Below are 23,287 nucleotides of genomic sequence, written 5' to 3'. Positions count from 1 at the left end.
TATATTTTTGAATTTGCTGAGGGCCATGGGCCGCATTTGGCCCCCGTAGGCCATAGTTTGGGCACCCCTGCTCTAGTGCAATCCAATACAGGGATTGACCTATTCAATATGCATCAGAATGAGGCCAGAATCCGCTGTTACTGATACATACAATGCACTGAAATCCTTCTAAGACAAGTCTTAACCAGGATTCAAGGCAGAGCCGTCATTCCCAATTCAGCTCAGGGATTATTTACAATAGATTTAGAAAGAAATCAAATTCAGTGGTAGAGTCTAATACTGTGTGCAAAGCAACCAACTAAAGTTTGCAAGAGGGATTTCTTTTCTTCTCACTTTTGCTTACCTTTGAGGATGTTATCAGCGGCAGTACACACTGATAAAACACTGAAGAAACACTACAGGTGCTGTGTGTGCGGCTGGTGACTGTTTAATGAGCTGCAACGTGTACAGTGTGTTTAGACTCCGTATTCAATCCTCCCTAATACTCCTTCTCCATTCCCTGAGTCTGGCCGCAATAGAAGATAAATCTCCTTGGGAGCCACATGATATGTCTCCTTGTTGTTAATTGAGATTTAGTGCTTATATTAACAACATTCACCAGGCAGTGTTTGAAATATTAGATGCGTGCCAAGTCCTCTGGAATAGGGATTAGAGTTAAAGTGACAGTAAAATAACTATGGCGTGTCCTGCTAAATCTAACCTACATCCACGTCCTTTAGGCAGATCTCTCATTTCACCTGTATTTATACAGACAAGACTTGCACTCGGGTTCATATAGGGGAGAATAAATACTGAGCTGGCTTGTTGGCTCTGTTGACTTTCATGGGAATGGAAAAGTAGATGGGGACTTGGGAGTTGTGAGGTTTTTAATCTCAGAAAGGGACGCAAAGGAAGTTATTAAACTAACTGTCTACTTAATATGAGACAGATGATTAAAGCTAAATAAACAGCATTGGCAGTCGCAGCCATATTTGGCTAAGGAATGGCACTGAATTATATCTGTGGGGTTTCCCACATTGCAGTAGATGGGAAATTATCTGTTCAGTGCTGTGGGGTTTTCTTTGGAATATATTTGGGATTATTCTTCATTTTAAATTACTTGCTATCATTTTTTGCTGCCAATTGGTGCTAGGTTGGTAAACTTTAAAGGTTGATTAAAGCTTTGTCTGCGGGGTTGAAAAACTAAAACCATGGTAAAGGATTGGAGGCTCTAAAAACTCCAGAGCTGAGGGGGCCGCACAGAAAAGATTGAATAAAAATTATCAGTCTGAAAGATGTTTTATTTGGAAAAATGACCGGATAAATCCGCCTGTGCATCTGTGGTTCTTGACACATGTCAATACCATAGGTCAAACGCTCGTCTCATTCACGTGATGCTTTACTTCTCCGGGACTTGTTTCAAGAAGACATTTTGATCGTAATCGAAAAGTTAAACTACTTTCAACTACGGACACAGCCGTAAATTGCAGCTACATTGACAACAGTTGAACAAAGCACGCAAAAATGAGGCATGTGAGGCGCCTTATGGTTACTGCAAATGTTGGTTTTCCTCAGACAAAAAGAGCTGGCAGCATTACAGCCCTGTATTCCCCCCATACTTTGAAAGCCGGTCTGTGAAAATATTATCTTCCATGAAACCGGTCCGTGGCGGAAAGAGGTTGGGGACAGCTGTTCTAGTTCTTCTGACATTGATAGACTGTGCCTCCACAACAAGCTTTTACCAGCCCTTGTTTTATCTTAGACTCCACAACATTATCTTTTAGCTTTTTCAAGAGCCCGGATGCTGAATGAACCTTTAAACTCCACCGGTTATCAGCCTGATGTCAGAATTCAAGCCACTGGGCCCCACAGTAGCCAGTTGTGATAGTGATCCTGCTTTCTGTTAGCATTCATGTTAGTGTGATATCCATCTCGGAGGGGGCCAATGGGAACAGTGGAGGGGTTGCTGTTCTGTTCTTTTTTTTTAAACACAGCGCTATTGGATGTTAAGACTGAGAAACATACTAAGAGCAGGAACACCTAAATCACAGTTGGTAATGTGATACAGATGGAATCCATAACGGTGCTTGATGAGAGGGTTACCTCTGCTACCATTGACCACGAAAAATAGCTCAAGCTTCTTTTGCTGTCAGGCTTCTCCAGGTGGGGTCTTTGTGGTGAACAGGGAAAAGGTATACCTGACAGCACAGTGTAAATTCAAATGTAAGGTAAATGTCCCTGACGTGTTTATGAAAGCTTTTAGATAGACCTCATAAAATGTTGCAGCGGATTGAATGTGATTTCTTTGGAAGGGGCTATTATACAGAAGGAAAAAGTGAAGAATGCCATGTATCAAGGACCACCCATGACCAGTGATGCACTCTATTAAGGATTGCATTTAATTTCGGTAACTAATGTTTGGGAAATCCCAAAAAGATTTGTTTCTGATTTTTATTGCCTTTAAATAGATCAAGATTATTGGCTTGCAAGATGACTGTCACCCTCATCAATGTATAAGCCCTGGGTAAAAGCTCAAATGATAACATACAATCTTTGACAAGCAGGGTTAAACGTCAGTTAAACCACAAACTGAGTTTTCAAAGAGGTTTTGTGTCAGAGATATTTGTGTCTTTGAATGTGACACAAAATAATACTTAGGAAGAAGGTTTATTTTGACTTTATTTGAATGTTTTTGTGCTCATTTACTGTTTTGTCAAACTAAAGGGGTGGCATTGTGAAGGACTGTGTTAAAGTAAAAGTTGAACACGGATACACTTTCACTTCGCCCTAATATTCCCACTATTCCTTCATAGTGCCAACTTGGCAAGAGTTCATCTTATTCTCCTGAATCTGGAATTTAATTTAAAAACACTTTAGATGTATAGCTCAACAAATAACACTTTCTGGGGATGAAGGCTGGAACACACATTGTTTATCCGTGCCCATAGGCCCCCAGCCAGAGCTGGACAGCGCCAAGAAGTGTGGGGAAACTCACTTCAGAGAATGTGTCATGTCCTTCTTAGTCATTCCTGCTGTGCTACAGCTCCAAGTCTCAGCCTCAGCGGAGGGTAACGCAAACAGGCGAACAGCAGGAGGCAAGGATGGCCAAGTCAAACAAAATAGGAAAACGTATGCACAGGGATGCATCCGAATGAGGGAACACAGTGATTCAAACGTTCTACATACACATATTCTTATGACCGCACACTCCTCTCTTTAAACCCCCAACCCTTAGTGTACAGAAACACTTTACAGCCACACAGCAAATGTGGGTGAGAGCAAATAAACAGAGAGCACAAAGTTTGGATAAAACAACTCCTGATGTCCACATGATGTTCTTTAGAATTAAGTCATAAGCAGGAATATGACACATGTAATTGCTCACACAGAATTCTCATCTGCATCATTGCCAGTGTGAGTGCAGCTGCTCTCTTCAGGGCGTAGCGTCATGTAAACGGCTGTTGTAATGACAGCGACTGACGGTGCCCCACTGGCCTGTTCCAGCGCAGCACAGATGCAGCTTTGTCGACTGGGCCCTGCTCAGAATCCATATTTGTATGTGATGATGGAGCAACTCAGGCTTGAAGAGAAACTGCGACCTGAGCTGCTTATATTGCCCTTTTTTTTTGTTTATCCCTAATCAAATACCTATGCATGCAACCCATGTCAGAATCAGAATACCTTTATTCGTCCCACAGAGGGGACAGGTTTCAGATTGTACTAAATCATAAACACAAACACTCATTCAGATAAGACTGAACACTGTACTTACTTTCCCTCACATGTTCAGAAAGCAAAGTGTTCACCAGCTGGCTCTGCACTCATGACAAAGACCTCATTGTGACAGGTTGGATTCCACGGGGGGAGATTATATAGCTTTAACACACACATACACTAGGGCATATACGCATGCATTCTCCTAACAAGCTTTCACACCAGCATGCGCAATGATAATCATAAAGAGTCAAACTTGCAGGAAAGAAGTTATAAAGTAATAACATACAGTATGTAAAACTTTCAACATATATAAATACACACTGAGACGAGAGGAGAGAGGTGTGCTTAAACTTCCATTTTAAGTACATTCTCTAGGTGCTAGACATCTATTAAAACCTAACTTCTTCAGTGTAAAGTAAAAATTACACAACAAAACGAAAACCACAGGCTGATGTGCTCAGTTTCAGTAAAGATCATTAGGCCAATACCACCATCTGCTGGAGCAAGCCAGGACTTCAGCTCAGGCCATGTGACCAATGACTAATCGTTTGTCAATGGTTGTTATTTTTTCAGCATACCTGATGTGATTCTAGAGGTAATGGGAGGCTGTTGATGACTTTGCCAAGTATCTTGTCCAATTTAACAGAACTATAACTGCATTGTCAGTAAGAGAGACGGCTGAGATAGTGAGGCTTCACTCACAGCTGATTCAAATGAACAAGCAACCCACAACATATAGCCTAAAGTAAAAAAAAAAAAAAACCTAGCCTGGACCATGGAGAGAGAGACAGGAAGCGAAGTGGCTCTGCACTGGGCTGAAAGGTGAACTGACTGATAGCCGATGCACACATAACATAATTCACATGTATCATAATTGTCATTGTTAGTAGCTGTTTTGTATGTCCTCACAGCATCTACTCTTAGTAATGGATTCAGACAGGTGATATGGTATAGTCAATTTTTGAAGAGGGGTTGTACTGTATATCCGTATAATATTTATAAATTGTCTTTTTCCTTCACAGACTATTCATGGCCCATGGTCAGGCTGCTCAGAGACCTGATGCCAGCCAGATCTGTGAATGTTTTTCAATCAGGCTTTAAAAGAGTTTGAACTAGCAAGAAACCAGCCAAAGACTGCAGGGGTAAAACCTTGCTTATTCCACAATCTATGCTGAACACTAACGTCCACATTAAACAACTGCTGGAAGACAGCCAGGTCATTAAGGAGCAGACCGACTTGGTTCTTGTTACTATAAACAACACCACTGTGTCTTCGTGGTAAAACTTCTTGGCTACAATCCCTTTAGAAATCAAATATGTATTTATTAAAATAATCAAATATAGTTTTTAAGCTACAACCTTTGCAGGTGTGCTTCTATGAAATGGTAAATATTTTGTATTTTTTTATAGGTTACACGAAAGACAAAAAAGAACCGGACGGGACAGTACCCCGTGCCTCCAGCCCCAACTCCTGTGTCATCAACGCACACGCAGGGTCGTCTTACACAAGCCCCATCTCCATCCCCTACTCCTCAGCATGCTTCATCAGACAAATCATCTGACGACTTACACAGGCACAGGAAATGGCAGCATAAAAAATCAGCAATAGAGGGCCAGTACACATCTGGCAAGACGGGAAATAATGGCAACCAGAATGGACTTGCTAAAAGAATCACTCTTTAGGTTTCAGTTACTTCTCAGGTGAGGAATTTATATTCCTTATACCAATAATGCTTATTTGTGAATTAACACTAATGTTTGGCTATGTTGATTGGTGATTGTGGCATGTCAACGTAGAAAAAGCACATCATTTATTTGGAATTACTATCAATGAAAGTGCGTAGACACTGTAAGTTTAAACATAAGGTATTAAATCTAATATAATTGGTTGATAGCCATACGTGAGTTGACTAAGCTAGCTAGCTAATTTAACTATATATACAGTGGTATGCAAAAGTTTGGGCACCCCTTAGGAAAACCACTGCATCAGTTTGTCACTTGCTGAGCTTTTGAAGCAGCAACTTCATTTTAACATATGTTATACCTTATGGTAACAGAAACATCTCAGTAGTGAAATAACTTTTATTGGTCAAACAGAAACATGTTTATGTGCATTCAAACAAAAATAGGCATGTGCATAAATTTGGGCACCCCTAAGAAATAATTCCATTAATATTTAGTATTGCCTCCTTTTGCTGCAATAACGGCCTGTAGACGCCTCCTGTAGCCACAGACAAGTCCCTTAAGCCTGGCAGGTGGTATTTTGGCCCATTCTTCCACACAAAACGTCTCCAGTTCAGTCAGGTTTCTTGGCCTCCGTGCATGGACAGCCTTCTTCAAATAAATCCATACATTTTCAATGATGTTAAGGTCTGGGGACTGGGATGGCCATTCCAGAACATTGTACCTGTGCTTCTGCATGAATTCCTTGGTGGATTTTGATCGGTGCTTAGGATCATTGTCCTGCTGAAAAATCCAACCCCGGCGTAGCTTCAACTTTGTGACTGACTCTAGAACATTCTTGTCAAGAATCTCCTGGTACTGTAAGGAATTCATGTGGCCCTCAACTTTAACAAGTTTTCCAGTACCTGTGCTAGCCACACAGCCCCATAACATGATAGATCCTCCACCAAATTTTACAGTGGGCAACAAGTTCTTTTCATTGAATGCAGTGTGTTTTTTTCGCCATGCATACCTGTTCATGTTATGACCAAATAACTCAATCTTGGTCTCATCTGACCACAGTATTTTGTTCCAAAATGCTTCTGGCTTGTCCAGATGTGCTTTTGCATACCTCATGCGACTCTTCTTGTGATTAACACTCAGGAAAGGCTTTTTGCACATCACCCTTCCAATGAGCTCTTCCTGGTGCAAAGTACGCTGGATTGTGGAACGGTGAACAACTACACCATCAGCAGCCAGATGTTGTTGTAGTTCTCTGGAGGTGGTCTGTGGCTTCTCTGTGACCATTTTCACCATCCTTCGCCTGTGCCTTTCCCCTATTTTTGTCGGCCTACCACATCTTTCCTTCACACGGACTGTTCCTGTGGCCTTCCATTTCACAACTACGTTTCTGACTGTGGAGACAGACAGTTTAAACCTGTCAGATAATTTTTTGTACCCTTCTCCTAATTTATAATGTTGGATTATCTTAGCTTTCAGGTCAGTGGAGAGTTGTTTTGAGGTCCCCATCTTGCCACTCCCTAAGAAAGAACCTAGGCCAGGCACAGCCAGCTATTACCTATGTTAAATAGCCTTTTTCATGATTGGTTCCACCTGTCTTTGTAATTGAAGGTCTAATGAGCTAATCAAAGCAATTTTGTGCAGCAACCTGTCAGCTATAAATCCGTACAGGTGTTGAAATGAATGCTATTTATAAGGGTGCCCAAACTTTTGCACATCCCATTTTTTGCATTTTATTTTATTATAATAAAACTATGTAATGCTACCCTAAGAATTTTGGTCTGGAAAACACTAAAACGTCTACATCTTTGTAGGAAAACAAATGTTGTTGCTGTGATCTTCTATTATAAAGGAAAAGCAAATTGTCATGAAATCTCAGAGGGGTGCCCAAACTTTTGCATACCACTGTATATATATATATAACTTAGCCTTATAATTTTCAGCACTGTGGATATTTGCTACCCTTCTGGTAGCTGAGGGAGTTGGGTGCCTTTCCCTACATGTTGTAATGTGAAGATTTCACTATTTCTTTCCAGTGCGAGGGCCACCTTTTCCTGAAAGTGCTAAGGTCAGTTGCACAGAACAAATGATGCAGAGATAATGTTGCCATTAGCCAACAAACAGGCTTGTCCCAACGTGCTGACCAATTCTGTGTTTAAGGAAATCTGTGTCGCGATATTTTACTACCCATCTATCATCAATTTGTAAACCCCACTAACATGAAAGGAGTACTAATCATGATTTTGTTTATGTACAGAGCAGGTTCAAATAATATTGTCATTGGCACAACCTGTATTTTGTATATTAGTAACTTTTTAACGTGGAGGCATTGTGACATCCGCTTTGTTACTTCTTGTGGAAAATATTCCACTTAGCTGGATTACAGTAGTCATCATTGTTCTGCATCAACACACAGGCAGGCACACCATAGTAACTTTTTCGGCCTCTCCTCAAAGTGAAACATAGTCTCTCATCTCTTCCTATGGACAAAAAAGATCAGGGAAAAACCAAAACAATATTCAGGCATGTTAAGTGGTCATTTATTCCCCACGCTAGTTAGACTAGTTAGACACTGCGCCCCACCAACAGCACATTGTCTCTACCTCTTTTCGTGCACCGTGCAGTCTCCCTGTTATCCACACAACCACTGATTGCTGAAGCACCACCGCGTGAACCTGTCGTGACAACGGAAGACTTGTTGCTTTACCAGTAAATGTTTGCAAGGAACTGTTTGTGTACATGTTGAATTGGAGCGTCACTTAGGGGGGAGGTTTGGAATTGGGCCGATGTGTCTGGCTGCTATGTAGTTGCTTTTTCTCTCAGTTTGTCTTCTCAGTACTTTCACAAAGGTACACAGGGGCGATGACTCTTACATTTTTTAATGTGACCATTCATTATAAGATCAGGGGTGGCACCTGGGTTCTGGCCACCCATCATTGCTATGAGCCAGGACGTGTGGAAAAGAAGGGAAAGATTAATGAGGTGGTTAAACAAATCATCACAGCATAGCCTAAACAGAATTTGCCCTTTTCTGATATTTATCTTGTAGATGGAGAGAGAGATATTATTGTCTTTGTGGACTTTTACAAGAGTTTACAAAACTTGTGATATTAACCTTATGTTTTTTAACTATTCATAATTTAAATTGCACATGTCAGGGACATAAAACATAACATAACCGACCTGGCATGAGAAGAGCCATGACAGTCGATCACATGTAGTGCAGTGTAGAACAATCATGCAATCTTATATCCTTTAGGGAGGAAGGATTCTCCTTTATGCGAGCCAAAAGAAGATTTATGAATAAAAAGAATGCAGGAAACGCCCACCTATTGAATAAAGGGATAAAAGTAACATGATAACTATGTTTTCCATCTAGTTAGGTATACAGGTCCGTCGTTCATATGAGTCTATATTATTGTCCAGTCAGTTCTTTAATTGACTGGTTTGAATTATTGCAGATTGAACAGTAATCACCGAGCACAGAATTGCACTACTCCCTTCTCTTGCTGTTGAACCTTCCCTTCTTCTCCACTCCTCCTCTCTTCTTGCCTCCCGCTTCCCAGATTCCTGACATACAGATGTGAGATTAGAGAGGAATTCCTTGGGTTTTCATGCGATGGTGGTATAGTGGTGAGCATAGCTGCCTTCCAAGCAGTTGACCCGGGTTCGATTCCCGGCCATCGCAGTTGTTTTGCTCAAAGGCAGCAGATATTGAAGCCTACGTAACTTTTGTTGCTGGTTAGATGTCTGCATGGCAGGTCATTAAAATCTGTCCTCATAAATCATCATCAATCACTGTTTATCCTTTGTTGAAAAATGATTAATGTGTTCACACTGTGTATCAACTCATATGTTAGGATGCTGTTCATTAAACTTTCTCAGCAATCAACCCTTTCATCCCTCAACAGCGGGTTTGTAAACTAACAAACCTGGGCCTCAGCCTTTTCTCTGCAAAAATCTGCTGGAATTCCTCACTGTCTCATCAGCATCAACGACGAGACCCAGTACAGGAAGGGAGTGAACCAGCTGGCCACATGGTGCAAAGATAACAATCCCACCACAAACCCTGAGACAGGACCCTTCAGAGGAGGCAATGAGAATTATAAAAAATCTTTCCCTTCAGGACAAGTCTGCCCCTCAGACACATGAGCATGTGAGGACAAATGCTCTCACTGAGGACCTTCAGAGGGAAGGGGATGTACCCGACCGACTCGAGGTGATCAGGGAGTACGTGCTACAGTTTTGATAAGGGGAAAACTGTACAGGTGGCTCCTGACGCCGGCTACACCCTCTACCTGATGGAAAAGGTGGAAGAGGAGGAGAGAGGTGGGACCTTCAACCCCCAAGGGCCCAGCAAGGACAGCCTGCTGTCGTTTCTAGTGGCATCAGAGGGGGAACATACTGTTGACTTTGGAGCCAGGGCACCTGGAAGAGGATCTGGGATAGCAGGGCTGAAGTTTATGCTGCCTTCATTTTAGGAGTAAAGTGCATCAAAATGAGTTGTCCCTCTCTGATCACAGCCTACTGCTAGCTTGGAAGCTCGCCTTCACAATGTTAACAACCAGTTACCTTGTCGTCTACCTACCAATCACAACCCTTGCCCTCTCTGTGGCCTTTCATGTACGACCATGAATCAGCCTTTAGTTTTTTGAGCAAGTAAATCTTATCACGTTGACGGCAGAATTTGAACCTGCGCGGGGAGACCCCAATGGATTTGTAGTCCATCGCCTTAACCCCTCGGCCACGTCAACCAGATACTGCTATTTTGTCTGTGCACAAAAAAAGCGCTTGTGTGATCGCCACTCAACTGCTTGGACCAAAGTTAATTCCATGCTTGCAAATGCATCACCTTTACCGAAGGGTGGTGAAGGTCGTGTTTTAAGGTTAATTAGTTCAGTGGAATTATTGTATAAAAGGAATATAGCACTCGTGATCTTGGGCTTTGTAATGGATATACGCACGGCCTACGGCCTCGTGGTTACGGCCAAACAACACCTGGTGGTAACCATTATGAACCCCACCCTCACTCATGCTATATTCCTTAAACATTTAATCTGTGATGCAAATGCACTGGGAAAAGGTTTGATTTGTCACTCTCTAACAGTGTGAGTACATAATTATATGGATGCAGACCACTGTCAGGCTTAAGGGAAATGTACTGTTAATGTAAACCCAGTTTGGTTCTCCCCAGTCACCAGAGAAGGCTGTGACAGCATCAGCCAGTTCAGATCAGCTGAGTGCCCCAGGGGCAAGTGCAGCAGCTGGAAGAGCTCCTGGTGTACCGACCAGTGCAGCTACAGCAGCTGGACGATCCACAGGTTTAAAGGACAGTGTAGGTCAGAAAGCACCCTGTGTACAGTTGTACATTAACACCGCATCAAGGCTGGAGAAGGGTGATAAAGCCAAAGTCAACATCGGGGTTAAATTCTCAGTTTAGCTTAGGAAGGTTTCTAACGGAATGACATGCTCCGGAAGTGCCTAAGTGGCAACAACGATACTGGGACAGGCCGGTGAGTCGGAAAATACAGCGGTTGAGTCAGGCTCCGCTTTGCAACAGGGAAATTAACCTGGCACTGAGAATGTAAAACGTTTGCAGTCAAACATGAATGTTGCATATTCCCGAGCATGTGCCAATGTCCTTTTCCTTCAGTTTCTGTAGTGGTTATCACGTTCGCCTCACATGCATGTCAGTTTCTGTTCATTATGACATCTTCCATTCTCTTTGGTTGGGCTTTGTTATTGTTTGGTTGCTATAGTACATTTGAAGTCCAAGCAGGGGATGAAGCAGTTAATACTAATTATCCAATATAACATACAAATTGGCCAACTGGTTCCTGTTACTTGTTTATAGTATGTCATCAAAAAGAACAACTTCAACGTTGGGAAGCAACTTCAACGTGATGGCAACTGTGTCACACAGTGTATGGGTTTGACCAAAGTGGACTGAGTAAGTTCTTCCTCCGGTTTCCCCCTTCCTACCAATGGGACAGCAGTGGGGCTATGATGGAGGATCTGCACCAGCCTCACCTGCAGAACTTTAAGACCATGCTGACATTCACGTCCTGCACAGGCCTACACAGTAAAAAATGGGTTGTTAATTTTTCAGAGTTAAGTTATTTAAAACTAGATAGTGTATTTCCATTACTGTGAAGAGTAAACTTGACCAAACAGTAGAGTTAAAGATGAGAGTCAAATTCTGTGTACATGCAGTGAAAACATTTACTCTACAGCGTGATGAATTCCCTCAACGATTCCCTTCCAATATTCCCGCCACTGTTTCTGAAGTTTTGTAACCTGCACCACGTCAGAAACTGCTCCGACTGGAGAAAGACGCCGTTTGGTAAGTAGCAGTCCTGTGTTTTCAACATCAAACATATGTATTTAATGTAGCATAGCCTTGTTGCGTAGATGTTGATTGGGGTTAGTTAGGCTACTTTTACCCTCTCTACATTGTATTGTAAACTCCGTCGGTAACGTTCGAGTGAGCCGGTTGACTAGGTTAAACGTGGGGTGAGCTTACCATCAGCTGCAACACTATGGCATATTCATTTTAGACAAACGTTTTTTCTCTCAGTTAAATTGACCTGCACATAGAATTTGTAATCTACTTCTGTAAATGCCATTTTGTACATGTAATAGGTTATGTTAACCACAGTATAACAATCAATTTTGGATGAGGGCAATTGTGTTAGCCTTGACGCTAACTACTACACAATGAGCTTGAGCTGGCACGCTGGAAATCATCTCTCCCTGTAGACCTATCGTGGTAATTCTATTTGAGCATTTGTAGGTTTTCACCATCTAGCTAGATATTTTTCCACTAACGACCAACTTTTTGCAATATATTGACGACGATGGACGATTGTAGGCTTTTAAAATTTTATGTTAGACGTGCATAGATAGATGTAGTTAGCTAATCAGTATCACTGACTTCAAGTTCAGATGCATTTGACTGCAATACCACGTTAAGAACTTGGAAGTAATATAGTTGATAACGAAATTGAAATGACACATTTCAGACTGTAATTGCTTGTTAACACTTTGCGATGTATAGGGTAGTGATGATTTAAGTTGTTCTGCCGGGTTGGTGACGTTAGGTTAATGTACCAAAATGTTAGCAAGTTAGCTTGACAACGTGGTTTCTGCCCAATGTGACTTTAACGTAGCATTACCAAAATGTTAGCAAGTTAGCTTGACAACGTGGTTTCTGCCCAATGTGACTTTAACGTAGCATTACCAAAATGTTAGCAAGTTAGCTTGACAACGTGGTTTCTGCCCAATGTGACTTTAACGTAGCATTACCAAAATGTTAGCAAGTTAGCTTGTGTAAGAAATGTTCGTTTATTTGAAGCCCAGGAGACGGTTTAAAATAAAGAAAGCAAAACTCCCTTAAAAGTTATAAAAGGAGTGTTTAATAAAAGGATGCAGTAGTAGGCCTTACAAAAGCTTCACAGCTGTGGCTCAATAGCCCGGGACACGCGTCCACAGGCCACTGACTGAGCGGAGCTCATCAGTAGTTACTGTCTGGCGGTCCGGAACAAAAGAGAGCTCGATTTCACAATCCTTACATGTTTTATAGAACCACCCCTTTCCGACCATACAATAAACAACTTCAAAATCAGACGCGCCCCGCTGTCGTGCTCTCATTGGTTGGTAGCGGGGGGCTGGATCCTCCTCTATAGGCTGACGTCGTCGGGGGCGGGTCCTCTTATGACGTCACCGTCGCCATCTTGTTAGCGAAGTCCTGGAGCTGTCATCTACGATATTCTATTATGCAATTCTTAGGAGGTTTATCAGTTATTAAACAGGCAACTGTATCATTGCAGCACCAATGAGTGAGAGGTAGAGGCGGTGTGTTTAGTATGCAACTCCACTGGTCCTTCTCCCTCTACTCATATATACAAAACAATATTAGCTTTATGCTATCTGAGGCTAAAAACAACATCCTGTAATACTACCGGAAATGGACAAATATGATCCGTCCAGAAACAGTGAATTATCTTTTAAAGTTCCGCTCTAATATATTGATTATTTCTAACACTTGACAACGTGGTTTCTGCCCAATGTGACTTTAACGTAGCATTACCAAAATGTTAGCAAGTTAGCTTGACAACGTGGTTTCTGCCCAATGTGACTTTAACGTAGCATTACCAAAATGTTAGCAAGTTAGCTTGACAACGTGGTTTCTGCCCAATGTGACTTTAACGTAGCATTACCAAAATGTTAGCAAGTTAGCTTGACAACGTGGTTTCTGCCCAATGTGACTTTAACGTAGCATTACCAAAATGTTAGCAAGTTAGCTTGACAACCTGGTTTCTGCCCAAGGTGCCATCATTTGCAAGATGTTATGTTCTCGTGCTTAATTTGTGCCTGTCTGAAACCAGAAATAGTCTTGAGTTATTTCAACAATTGCTGAATTGCAAAGAAAGTCATTAGGAAGACTGAAGGTCAGCTAACAAGTTTATTTGCACCCCCTAAATTAGCCTATTGGTACCATAACTCCGTGAGTGTTTATTAGACAATTACGTTTTCTAATAACTTTGCTCTGATTCTTCAGAGAATATTTTGATGGATATTAACAGTTATTCAACCTTCCTTAAATTTTACAGAAAATGCTGCTGCGTGTTTCGTTTGGTGGAGAGCAGAAGTACATAAAGCTGCCTGAAGTAACATTTGGTGATTTCTTGAGAGAAGGTAGGCACTTAATTTGGATTGAAAGTAGCCTAATTTGTTCAAGTTGCAATTGCATATTGCAATTATTTCTCATCAGAAATGTTTGTGCACTATTTATTTATTTTACTTAGTGAGTATTAAATTTAACATCGATGAAGATAGACGGTTGGACATCAAGATCCATGACCAGTCCAACACAGAGGTCGACGCTGAGGTTTTTGAGGAGGTCGTTAAAGAGTCTCAAGGACCTTTCCTTGTTTCATTGGCCAATGAAGCACCTGGTAATTGCTGACTACTTGCATATGACTGTACACACACATGGTTGAAGTGGATGTATTGAACTATGAAATTGCATTTATATTTCTCAATGCTCAGGTAACCCTCAGTCCACGTCATCTCCACGCTCTACTGCATCTGAAGACACAGTGATCCTCAACTTCTCTTTGTGTGACCCAGCTGAGGAACCAGTTGCAGCCGGAGGAAGTCAACCTAAAAGGCCTTGCCGCATCAACTATGAAGCAAAAGCTGTGAGTAGTCAGTGTGTGCGTGTGTGGAGTTTGAGTCACATGTTTAATTTGAGGTGCATCGTATTTGTATCGTAATTTCCAAGACATTTTAAAAATACAATACTGCACATTTGATCCCTTAGCTAATTGAAAAAATCTTGACGACAAAGCCTGGAGGTGACCGTATCATGGAGGAGTATGCAAAAACAAAATCCATTACAGATTCAACCAGAAGACAGCTAATCAACATACTTACCGCAGAGATGACAGAAAAACATGGGTAAAATAGATTCAAATACGTTATCATGAGACATTGTTTAAACATTATTGCAATTGTTGTTTAGGTTATGTTGTTCAATGCTATCTATGAATGTTGATTGTTGAATACACCAGGACATCTCCGCCCCGGAGTGTGAGAGTGATGTATGCACAGGGGATTGTCGCTCTGTTTCCATATCTTGAAGACCCATCTTCACAGAATGGCTATGTAAGTAAAGGTTTTGAAATATATTTGCCCTTCGAACTGCTGATATCATATGAATGTATATATCACACTGTGCATACATTATACATAGGATCATTACTACGATCCTGAAAGGGGTTCAGGATACCTTGCATGGCGGTTGAAGACTATTCAAAGAAAAGCTGCAGAGGAAAGAGGTCCAGCAGTTAGTAGATCTCCTAAAGGTAATATTTATCATGAGGTGGAATTATCAACCTGTGAAATGTGTTGACAGGAGGATATAAAACTGTGTAGTTATAAAGAGTAACAACAAAATTGTCTTTTTCTAAAGTTGGTGGTCCAGGCCATGGGCGTACTAGACCCTTTACTGCCGACCAAGTCCTGACTGACGAGGAAGTGGAATCCGCTATCGCTGTGTTGAGACACACTGCTGATGAGTACACCATCCGTGAGAAGATGAAAGTCACTTTCAGTTATCGCCATGCCATGGTCAATGATAATGACAAATCAGCAGAGGTCTTCTCAGTATTTCCACGGTTCCTGGACACACCAGGACTGGTATGGCATCTACATTCATTGAATACTGAGACATATTGTAAAATGTAGCACAAGGTACCAATTCCTCCTTTTCTTCTTTTTTTCTTTTTCAAACTACAGATAGAACAGGATTTCAGACTTATGTTTGGTGAGCAGACTGCCAACAATTTCCTGGAGAGGTGGCCTACCACTTTCAAAGCAAAAGTAATTAAGGAAAGCCATGGACTGGTCCCCTCCACAGACCTTCTTGATTTGATGCGCAACGCTGAGACATCTACTGAAGTCGAAAATGGTATGTCTTTGAATGTTAAGAAGCATGTTGCTAAATATATTGAGGATGGTGGGAAATTATGGCATAATGTTAACCTGCTACTTGTTGGCCTCTAGGCTGGGACAGTGACATGTCAACCATCATACTGCTGCTACATCTGCTACCGCCATCCGCACAGGGACGAAAGAGGCCAGGGAAGATCTCAGCATCTCATGCAGTAGATCACCTCATCAAATTCCAAAAGGTACACTACACTAATATTTAATAATTAATCAAACATCAATTTCTTCTCAAATTCTTGAATCCTTTAATTGTTTGGAGTGATCTCATGTTATTGTTTAATTTCTAATAAATAGTGTTGTTGAATGTGTTTTGTTACAGACGGGAACAAGCGTGCAGCAGCATCTTGACACCATAAGTCAAAGCAGTCAGCCCTACCTCCTTGCTCAGGGACCCACAAAAAGCAGCATTACCTCCTTCTTCATTGCTATCGACAAGCATGCACTTCCATGCAAAGCAACCAGCGCAGTCGGAGCCCTGGATGAACTCTTTAAGGCCCACTACGTCTTTTGTACATCTTACAGTCCTGTGTTGAATAATTTCTTCACTTTTTTGCAAACCACCATTTACAGCATTGATGTGGGGGAAACGAAGGAAACGCCAAGAATCGCAGAGTTGCGAGTGCGAATGGTGCGTTAAACAATGAGGTGCTTTCTTTGCAGCAAAGAACTTGGTGAGGCAAAAAATCTTATAAAGCACCTCAAAGTTATACATGGACTCTGTACAGGAAAGACTCTTCATCTTAAATGTGGCGAAGTGGGATGCTCACGTTTTTTTAATAGTTTTTCGGGTTTTAGGAAGCATCTTAACAAGTCCCATGTGAATAGTGGTTTTAATGTTGTTGTTGAAACTGAACCACCACGTTGTCAAAGTGTTCTAAATAGTGATGAAAGTCCTGCAGAAGAGCCATATGAGGCTGAGGTTGAGTCAGAGCAAGCGTTATCCTCAGAACATCTTGTAAATAGTTGTGCCTCTGTCATTTCAGATCTTAAGGCAGCAGGTGTAGCCCAGTCTGTTATTAATTCAGTTGTGACCTCTATGGAGGATATTGTGCAGGATATACATGAGCATGCTAGAGAGTCAGTCATCCAGGGTGTTTTTCATGATCAAAGAGGAACTGAATCATGCAAGAAAGTTGAGGGATGTTTTGACCAATTAGAGAATCCATTCACAGCTCTAAATTCAGAATACAAACAATCAAAATTTATGACCAGCAAATGGGAAACTGTGGAGCCAGTGGAGCTTGTAATTGGCTCAAGATTTGACTTGAGGCTCAACAAAAAGACAGGAACATATGACCAAGTAGTAGTTAAAGACAAATTTATGTATGTTCCAATTTTATCGACATTAAACTCAATATTTAAAAGTGAACATGCCAGAGAAATGCTCAAAAGCCCAAATATAAGTGATTCAAAACTCAAAGATATTTGTGATGGCTCTTTCTTCAACACTCATCCTCTATTTTCAACAGAGAGACACACTGTACAGATTCAAATGTTTTATGACGATTTCGAGATTGCCAACCCCTTGGGGTCCAAGAAGGGAGTTCATAAAATGGGTGGTATTTATTTTACTTTAAGGAATTTCTCACCGAAGTGGAATTCTATTTTGGCCAATATACATCTTTGTGCCTTGTTTCATGCTCAGGATATAAAGCGTTACGGTTTTAGTGCTATTTTAGATCCTATTGTTTGTGATCTCAAACAGTTAGAGAGTAATGGCATTGATATTCCATTGTATGGTGGTTGTGTTCGTGGCAGTGTTATACAGGTGACTGGAGATAATTTAGGCCTACATAGTTTGTTTGGTCTGGTTGAGAGTTTCAGTGCAAGGTATTGCTGTAGGTTTTGTTTAGCCGAAAAAGAGGACTTCCAAACTGAATTCTCCGAAGAGTCTCCCAAAATAGTGTTGCGTACCAAAGAGGCCCACAGTGCTCACTGCCAAGAAATGGCACATAGGCCTTCTCTTCCTTATGTATTTGGCGTGAAGAGATCATGCTTACTAAATTCACTTACATATTTTCACACAACCGAGAACTACTCAGTTGATGTGATGCATGATCTTTTAGAAGGTGTGGCCCAATTTGAATTAAAGCAGCTGTTTTTTTATTTGAAAGAAAAAATTACACTGGCAGAACTGAATTCAAGAATACTATGTTTTGATTATGGATTTACAGAGAGATGTAATAGGCCAGTGGCTGTGAATTTAAGTGCAGAGTCTAATGATTTGGGACTAAACGCAATTCAGTCATGGTGCTTGCTGAGGAATGTTCCCCTTATATTTGGAGATTTGGTAGCCTCTACAGACCAACACTGGACCCTGCTTTTATTGTTGTTACAGATCGTCAACATTGTTTTCTCGCCCATTTTATCTCAAGGCTTATGCGTGTATTTGAAACATTTGATTGTTGAGCATCACACACTGTTCAAGGAGGTATATCCTCATAAAAGACTGTTACCAAAACATCATTTCCTGATTCATTACCCTAGATGCATTCAGAAAATAGGACCTGTACTCCATAGCTGGTGCATGCGATATGAAGGTAAACACAATTTTTTCAAGACACAGCTTAAGTCCTTTAAAAATGTCACCAAAACATTGGCCAAAAAGCACCAGAATCATATGGCACACAAGTGGCGATCCTCAACAACCTTCCTTCGCTTGGACATTGGTCCAGGAAAATGTGTCTCTTTAAATATGATTAAAGGTGGTTCAGTGATTGCTATGCAAATGAAAATGTCCAATTGTGATAAGGTTATTAAAGTGACGTGGGCTAAGCACAATGGATATGTATACCGCCCACACCTGGTCGTTTGTGGTGAAGTTGAATTTGAAATGCCACTGTTTTACCAGGTCGAATCGGTTGTGATTATACATGAGAAACCGGTGCTGCTCACCATTCCTTTATTTACTGTAGCTTTTAATGAACATTATTTTGCTTATGAAGTGACTAAGACAAAAAAAGAATGTGTTGCCTTTAATGTTGATGATCTGCCTTATCAAAGGCCTTTTGACCTAAAAATGTCATGTGGGGAAAATGACACAGCAATGTACATTGTCCCATACTGTTATCTCTAATCAGGCAATAAAAGGTGTGATACAGTACCCGATTGTGTGTATTGCCTTATATATTACAGCAGTTAAGAATTATTACTATTTCATTCATATAAAATAAAAAAATATATACACTTAATACGCACGTAATTTAACCATATTTAGAGTAGAAAACTACTCTATGTAGTGAAATAAATTTACTCTGACAGTGTAAACATCACAGTGTAAAAATATATACACTTGTGTAATTGAACCATATTTAGAGTAGAAAACTACTCTATGTAGTGAAATAAATTTACTCTGACAGTGTAAACAGATCACAGTGTTAAATGTTTTTACACATTTCATTGTTAATTTTGACACAAAATGGAGTAAAATTAACTCTGGAAATCTTACACTGGCTATAGAGTAAAATTTACACTAATTTCGAGTGGGACCAAATGTTATCTGACAGAGAGTTAAATTCAACTCTTAAGGAGTAAAATTAACACTAGGTTTTTTACTGTGTAGAAACAGCCAGCTGACTGTGTGTGTTTTCATTTTTTCCCCACAGTATATGAAGCTGTGTTATATATAAAATAGTTATATTTATTAGGGGTTTCCATATTCAACTTTGAATATGTTTTTTTTTTAAAGATAAATGTGGTCTAAACCATTTTATCTAGAGTCATGTCTAAAATAGTCACTATAGATATACAATAGGATATTTTCATTTTTACAATTCTATATGAAAGCATTTACTAGTGTGATTAGTTAAATCACCTGTCCATCAACAGTCTGACAAAGCAAGCCAATCCAGGATGAGCCCCGCCCCAGGTGTGCCGTCGAGGAATCGAATGGGACAAAGAGACTCAGCAGAGTTAGATGCATGTTAAATAGTAATTTGGAACAAATAACCATTGAAGTGACTTTCTTTGCCTCGAGTTTCCAAGAGCATCGCCTCTCAATAGACACCCTTGGTGAGTTTTCTGTGAAAAGATTACATTTAAATGTGTTTTTTTAATGAAAAGATCAATGCTAAATTAGCCGCGGCTAACCGTTGCTAGCATGTTAGCTAGCGTGTTGGTGTCGCTTTGACACGTGGAGCAAGGTGGAGCTCATAGTTGGACCTGTTTTCTGTGTGGATTTGACCGTGGTCTTCACGTTGATTTGCTTCCTATTGGGGCATATTAAATTGGCGCTGACCAAAGCCAAGTTTGTTATTTTTTTTATTGAACATGAACAATATACACTTCTAAAATACAAGGTAAAGCTAACTGTAGCTGGCTGCTTAGTGAACACGTGGTTTGTAGCTAGGGATGCACTGGTGCTAAATTTCTTGGCCGATACCGATGTTAAGAATAACAATAAGGCCGATGCCGATGTTAAGAATAACAATTGGGCCGATGCCGATGATTTAATGTATTTTTTCCCCACTGTTCATAGGCTGAGCAAGTTCGTTATTATAACATCCTAGTAGCTGTTTAGAAAGTACGCAGCTTGCCCGGATCAACCGCAAGCTCTGCCCGCTGAACGGTGAGCTGAGCAAAACACATGTTTAGAGTTAAACCACACTTTTATCTACCTCTGAATCTCCCTAAACTAGTCATAAATATACTCTTTACTGCTCGTCACTGAATCAGTGAGACAGATAAGGACCAGCTGTCAGGCGAGGGAGAGAGGAAAAGAGAGAGCTCCGTTTATTATTCACGTGCTATTCGCCTTATTCACCTGGCGGCCATTTTGAAACTCGAACGAGGCTGAGGGGTACACAAACCCGGAAGTTTGACTCCGACGCATACGATCTATGGAAGATTCAGCAGCACCAGCAATGGAAACTCCAGTGTGGACCACCAACCTTTCTTGTTTGCCAGAATTAACAATTCTAAATGTGGAGCAGTGGGCCAGTACCGACTGCTCCACACACACACACATACACTGAGTGTGCAGTGAACCTTCCTCAACCCTGGATACACTGCTCCAAGAACTGAGCAACTCCTATCTTATGAATGTTAATACTTAGCTTACCTTATCACTTACCTGATAGTTATACTGTCATTATACTATCATTGTCAACAAGCAATAGCAACATGCACCTAGCGCTGTCTGGCTTTGCTAATTTGAAACAAGATAATACTGTATTTGAGTAGATATCAATGAGGCTTATGTGATATTACATCAACTAGAGATAACATGTTAATGAGATAAAATCAACATGTTATTTTCAGTCAGACAGGGAAAGGTACATCGTTGATAAAACTCATAATGAACATTTAGCAAGCTGGTTTAAACTGTGGCACTGCTCTGCGAACTGAGCAGTTTGCCCACTTAGCACTATGATACCTGTATGTTGTACGGTGACTCATTTTTCCGCACTGAGGGAAAAGACCTAGCCCTCACAAATATGTGTGTTGGGCTCCTATTAACTGTCGATTAAATACATGTTAAGTTTTAAATAAAATCAAACATAGTACAGTCAACAACTCCATATCACAGCTAAGCTTACTACCCCTAGCTGCTACACGCTAGCAGAAACTGAGGTAAATTAGCGTCCATTCTTACCTTCAATGTCGTGGATAAAACCTTCGATCCAGTTACTGTATCCTTTAATTAACACCGCCCGGGGGATGTTGCAGTCGGTACTGGCCCACTGCTCCACATTTTGAATTGTTAATTCTGGCAAACAAGAAAGGTTGGTGGTCCACACTGGAGTTTCCATTGCTGGTGCTGCTGAATCTTCCATAGATCGTATGCGTCGGAGTCAAACTTCCGGGTTTGTGTACCCCTCAGCCTCGTTCGAGTTTCAAAATGGCCGCCAGGTGAATAAGGCGAATTATCCAAAGTTACTGTACACTTTGGAGTAATGTACTTCATCTACACAAGTAGTTTGTTTTAAATGAATTATTATTTAATTAGGTTGTGTTCTGTTTGTAGAAGAGCACCATGCTGCCGCTGTTGACTAATCCACTTTTCATGAGGCAATAAATGAAAACACATTCATGAAACTCTTTTAAATGTAACATTTTAGTCAGACAGAGAATATTTTTGTGAAAAATAACAAAAGCCTGTGATGAACGTTTTTTAACCTATGAGCCAAGTTTTAAGTACCAACAAAGCCCAGAACAATATTTGTGTGCCATTGTTGCCAGTGCTGGAAAACGGTGGTAATTATTTTTCCAGTATCCAAGTGCAGACTCATTTCTGGTATTTGGGGCCTCTGCAAAGAAACTATGAAGTTGCTGCAAGGCATTTGTTTTGTGCTTTCTGTCACTGAAAACGAGGTCTCCTTTCTTCTACCAAAAGGGGGAAACAGCACCTCTTGTGGTCGGAAATATATTGCACCTGTAGTGTTAAGGACTACCATAGAGGGCGAACGGCAATAGTTAAGAGAGTTAAGCTCTACCATTCCCAGAAACCCTTATTTTGCTTTTTCGTTGTCAAACAGTGTGGCAAGATCAAATATCAGACATTTTAAAAACAAGGTATGGATATACAGTAACACATAATAAATAATGTCAGTAAGCATAGGTTTAAGCAGAGATATAACATCAATGAATGCATATTAAGGAATTATGAGGTAGCACAAATACCCTGTTTCGAACCAGTCACCTCTCATAGTATGGAGGACGAAATATAAAATAAGTATAAATAAATAATGCATTAGTGTGGAAATAAAGACAAGAATAAAAAAATTCAAAAAGAAATAAATGCATAAATATATAAATAACTAAATAAAAGTTCAGAATAAAACAACCACATTGTTATATAGCTTTTATATATTGTTATATCTCTGGGTCTGTCTTGCCGTGTTGGATGATGTTGAATGCACTGGAGAAATCAAAGAATATGATCCTCACAGGGCCCCCAGCGTTCTCCAGATGGGAGAGGGACCTCTGCAGCAGGTAGAGGACAGCGTCATCCACCCCGATGTCAGGCTGGTAGGCGAACAGATCTATTCACTTATTACTTTATTTATTCAATCTTTTATTTAGTTCATATTTATGTCATGTTTTGTCCCCCATATTACATTGCTTTAGTGGAAACCAACGAGGGGCCGTAATCAAAAGGGAACATTATTCAGAAAAACCATTCGCATAAACTTGTGAAACACTCTCACACACACACAACTGAAACCAAAATAATGTACACACATGTGTAAGAATCTCTTACATTTGTTTGTAATCATGCCAATTAAAATAGGAAAATTGTTATTTTTAATATTATACAAGACTACATGTCTGAATGTAACCTGCAGGCAACGTTGTCTCATTGTGCACTGCTTTGGTGGAAACCCAAAAAACTGGTTGGGTTGGACACAGGCTCCGGTCCGGCCCTAGAGCAGGTTTGGTGGGAAAGGGGTAT

General features: G+C 40.6%; 1 protein-coding gene and 2 non-coding genes across 4 annotated transcripts; 2 read left to right on the top strand and 1 right to left on the bottom strand.

Annotated features, from left to right (window-relative positions):
- Window positions 1-8,995: 8,995 nt before the first annotated feature.
- On the top strand, window positions 8,996-9,067 carry trnag-ucc (transfer RNA glycine (anticodon UCC)). The gene has a single exon. It is a non-coding gene; the product is annotated as a tRNA-Gly (tRNA).
- A 984-nt stretch (window positions 9,068-10,051) lies between these two features.
- On the bottom strand, window positions 10,052-10,133 carry trnac-aca (transfer RNA cysteine (anticodon ACA)). Its single transcript has one exon. It is a non-coding gene; the product is annotated as a tRNA-Cys (tRNA).
- A 1,350-nt stretch (window positions 10,134-11,483) lies between these two features.
- Window positions 11,484-18,997, top strand: LOC134884182 (uncharacterized). 2 transcript variants are annotated; one of them, XM_063912879.1, is made up of 11 exons: window positions 11,484-11,722; window positions 13,992-14,076; window positions 14,187-14,336; window positions 14,431-14,582; window positions 14,705-14,841; window positions 14,955-15,048; window positions 15,137-15,248; window positions 15,356-15,582; window positions 15,682-15,853; window positions 15,949-16,076; window positions 16,214-18,997. In XM_063912879.1, the coding sequence occupies exons 2-11, from the start codon at window positions 13,995-13,997 to the stop codon at window positions 16,529-16,531; spliced, it is 1,572 nt and encodes a 523-aa protein (XP_063768949.1). In that variant the 5' UTR covers window positions 11,484-11,722; window positions 13,992-13,994; the 3' UTR covers window positions 16,532-18,997. The 2 variants fall into 2 exon arrangements, with proteins under 2 accessions (XP_063768949.1, XP_063768950.1); XM_063912880.1 differs by lacking the exon at window positions 14,187-14,336.
- The last annotated feature ends 4,290 nt before the right edge of the window (window positions 18,998-23,287 follow it).

The sequence above is a fragment of the Eleginops maclovinus genome, chromosome 21, assembly GCF_036324505.1.
Source record: "Eleginops maclovinus isolate JMC-PN-2008 ecotype Puerto Natales chromosome 21, JC_Emac_rtc_rv5, whole genome shotgun sequence".
NCBI classification, from domain to species: domain Eukaryota; kingdom Metazoa; phylum Chordata; class Actinopteri; order Perciformes; family Eleginopidae; genus Eleginops; species Eleginops maclovinus.
This window is presented reverse-complemented; position numbering and strand designations above follow the sequence as displayed.

Bases quoted from the DNA above. Each gene is read 5' to 3' on its own strand.
- LOC134884182 (XM_063912879.1), top strand. From the start codon at position 13,995: ATGCTGCTGCGTGTTTCGTTTGGTGGAGAGCAGAAGTACATAAAGCTG. The intron at 14,337-14,430 runs GTAATTGCTGAC...CTCAATGCTCAG, and splicing joins ATTGGCCAATGAAGCACCTG to GTAACCCTCAGTCCACGTCA. The intron at 15,854-15,948 runs GTATGTCTTTGA...GTTGGCCTCTAG, and splicing joins ATCTACTGAAGTCGAAAATG to GCTGGGACAGTGACATGTCA.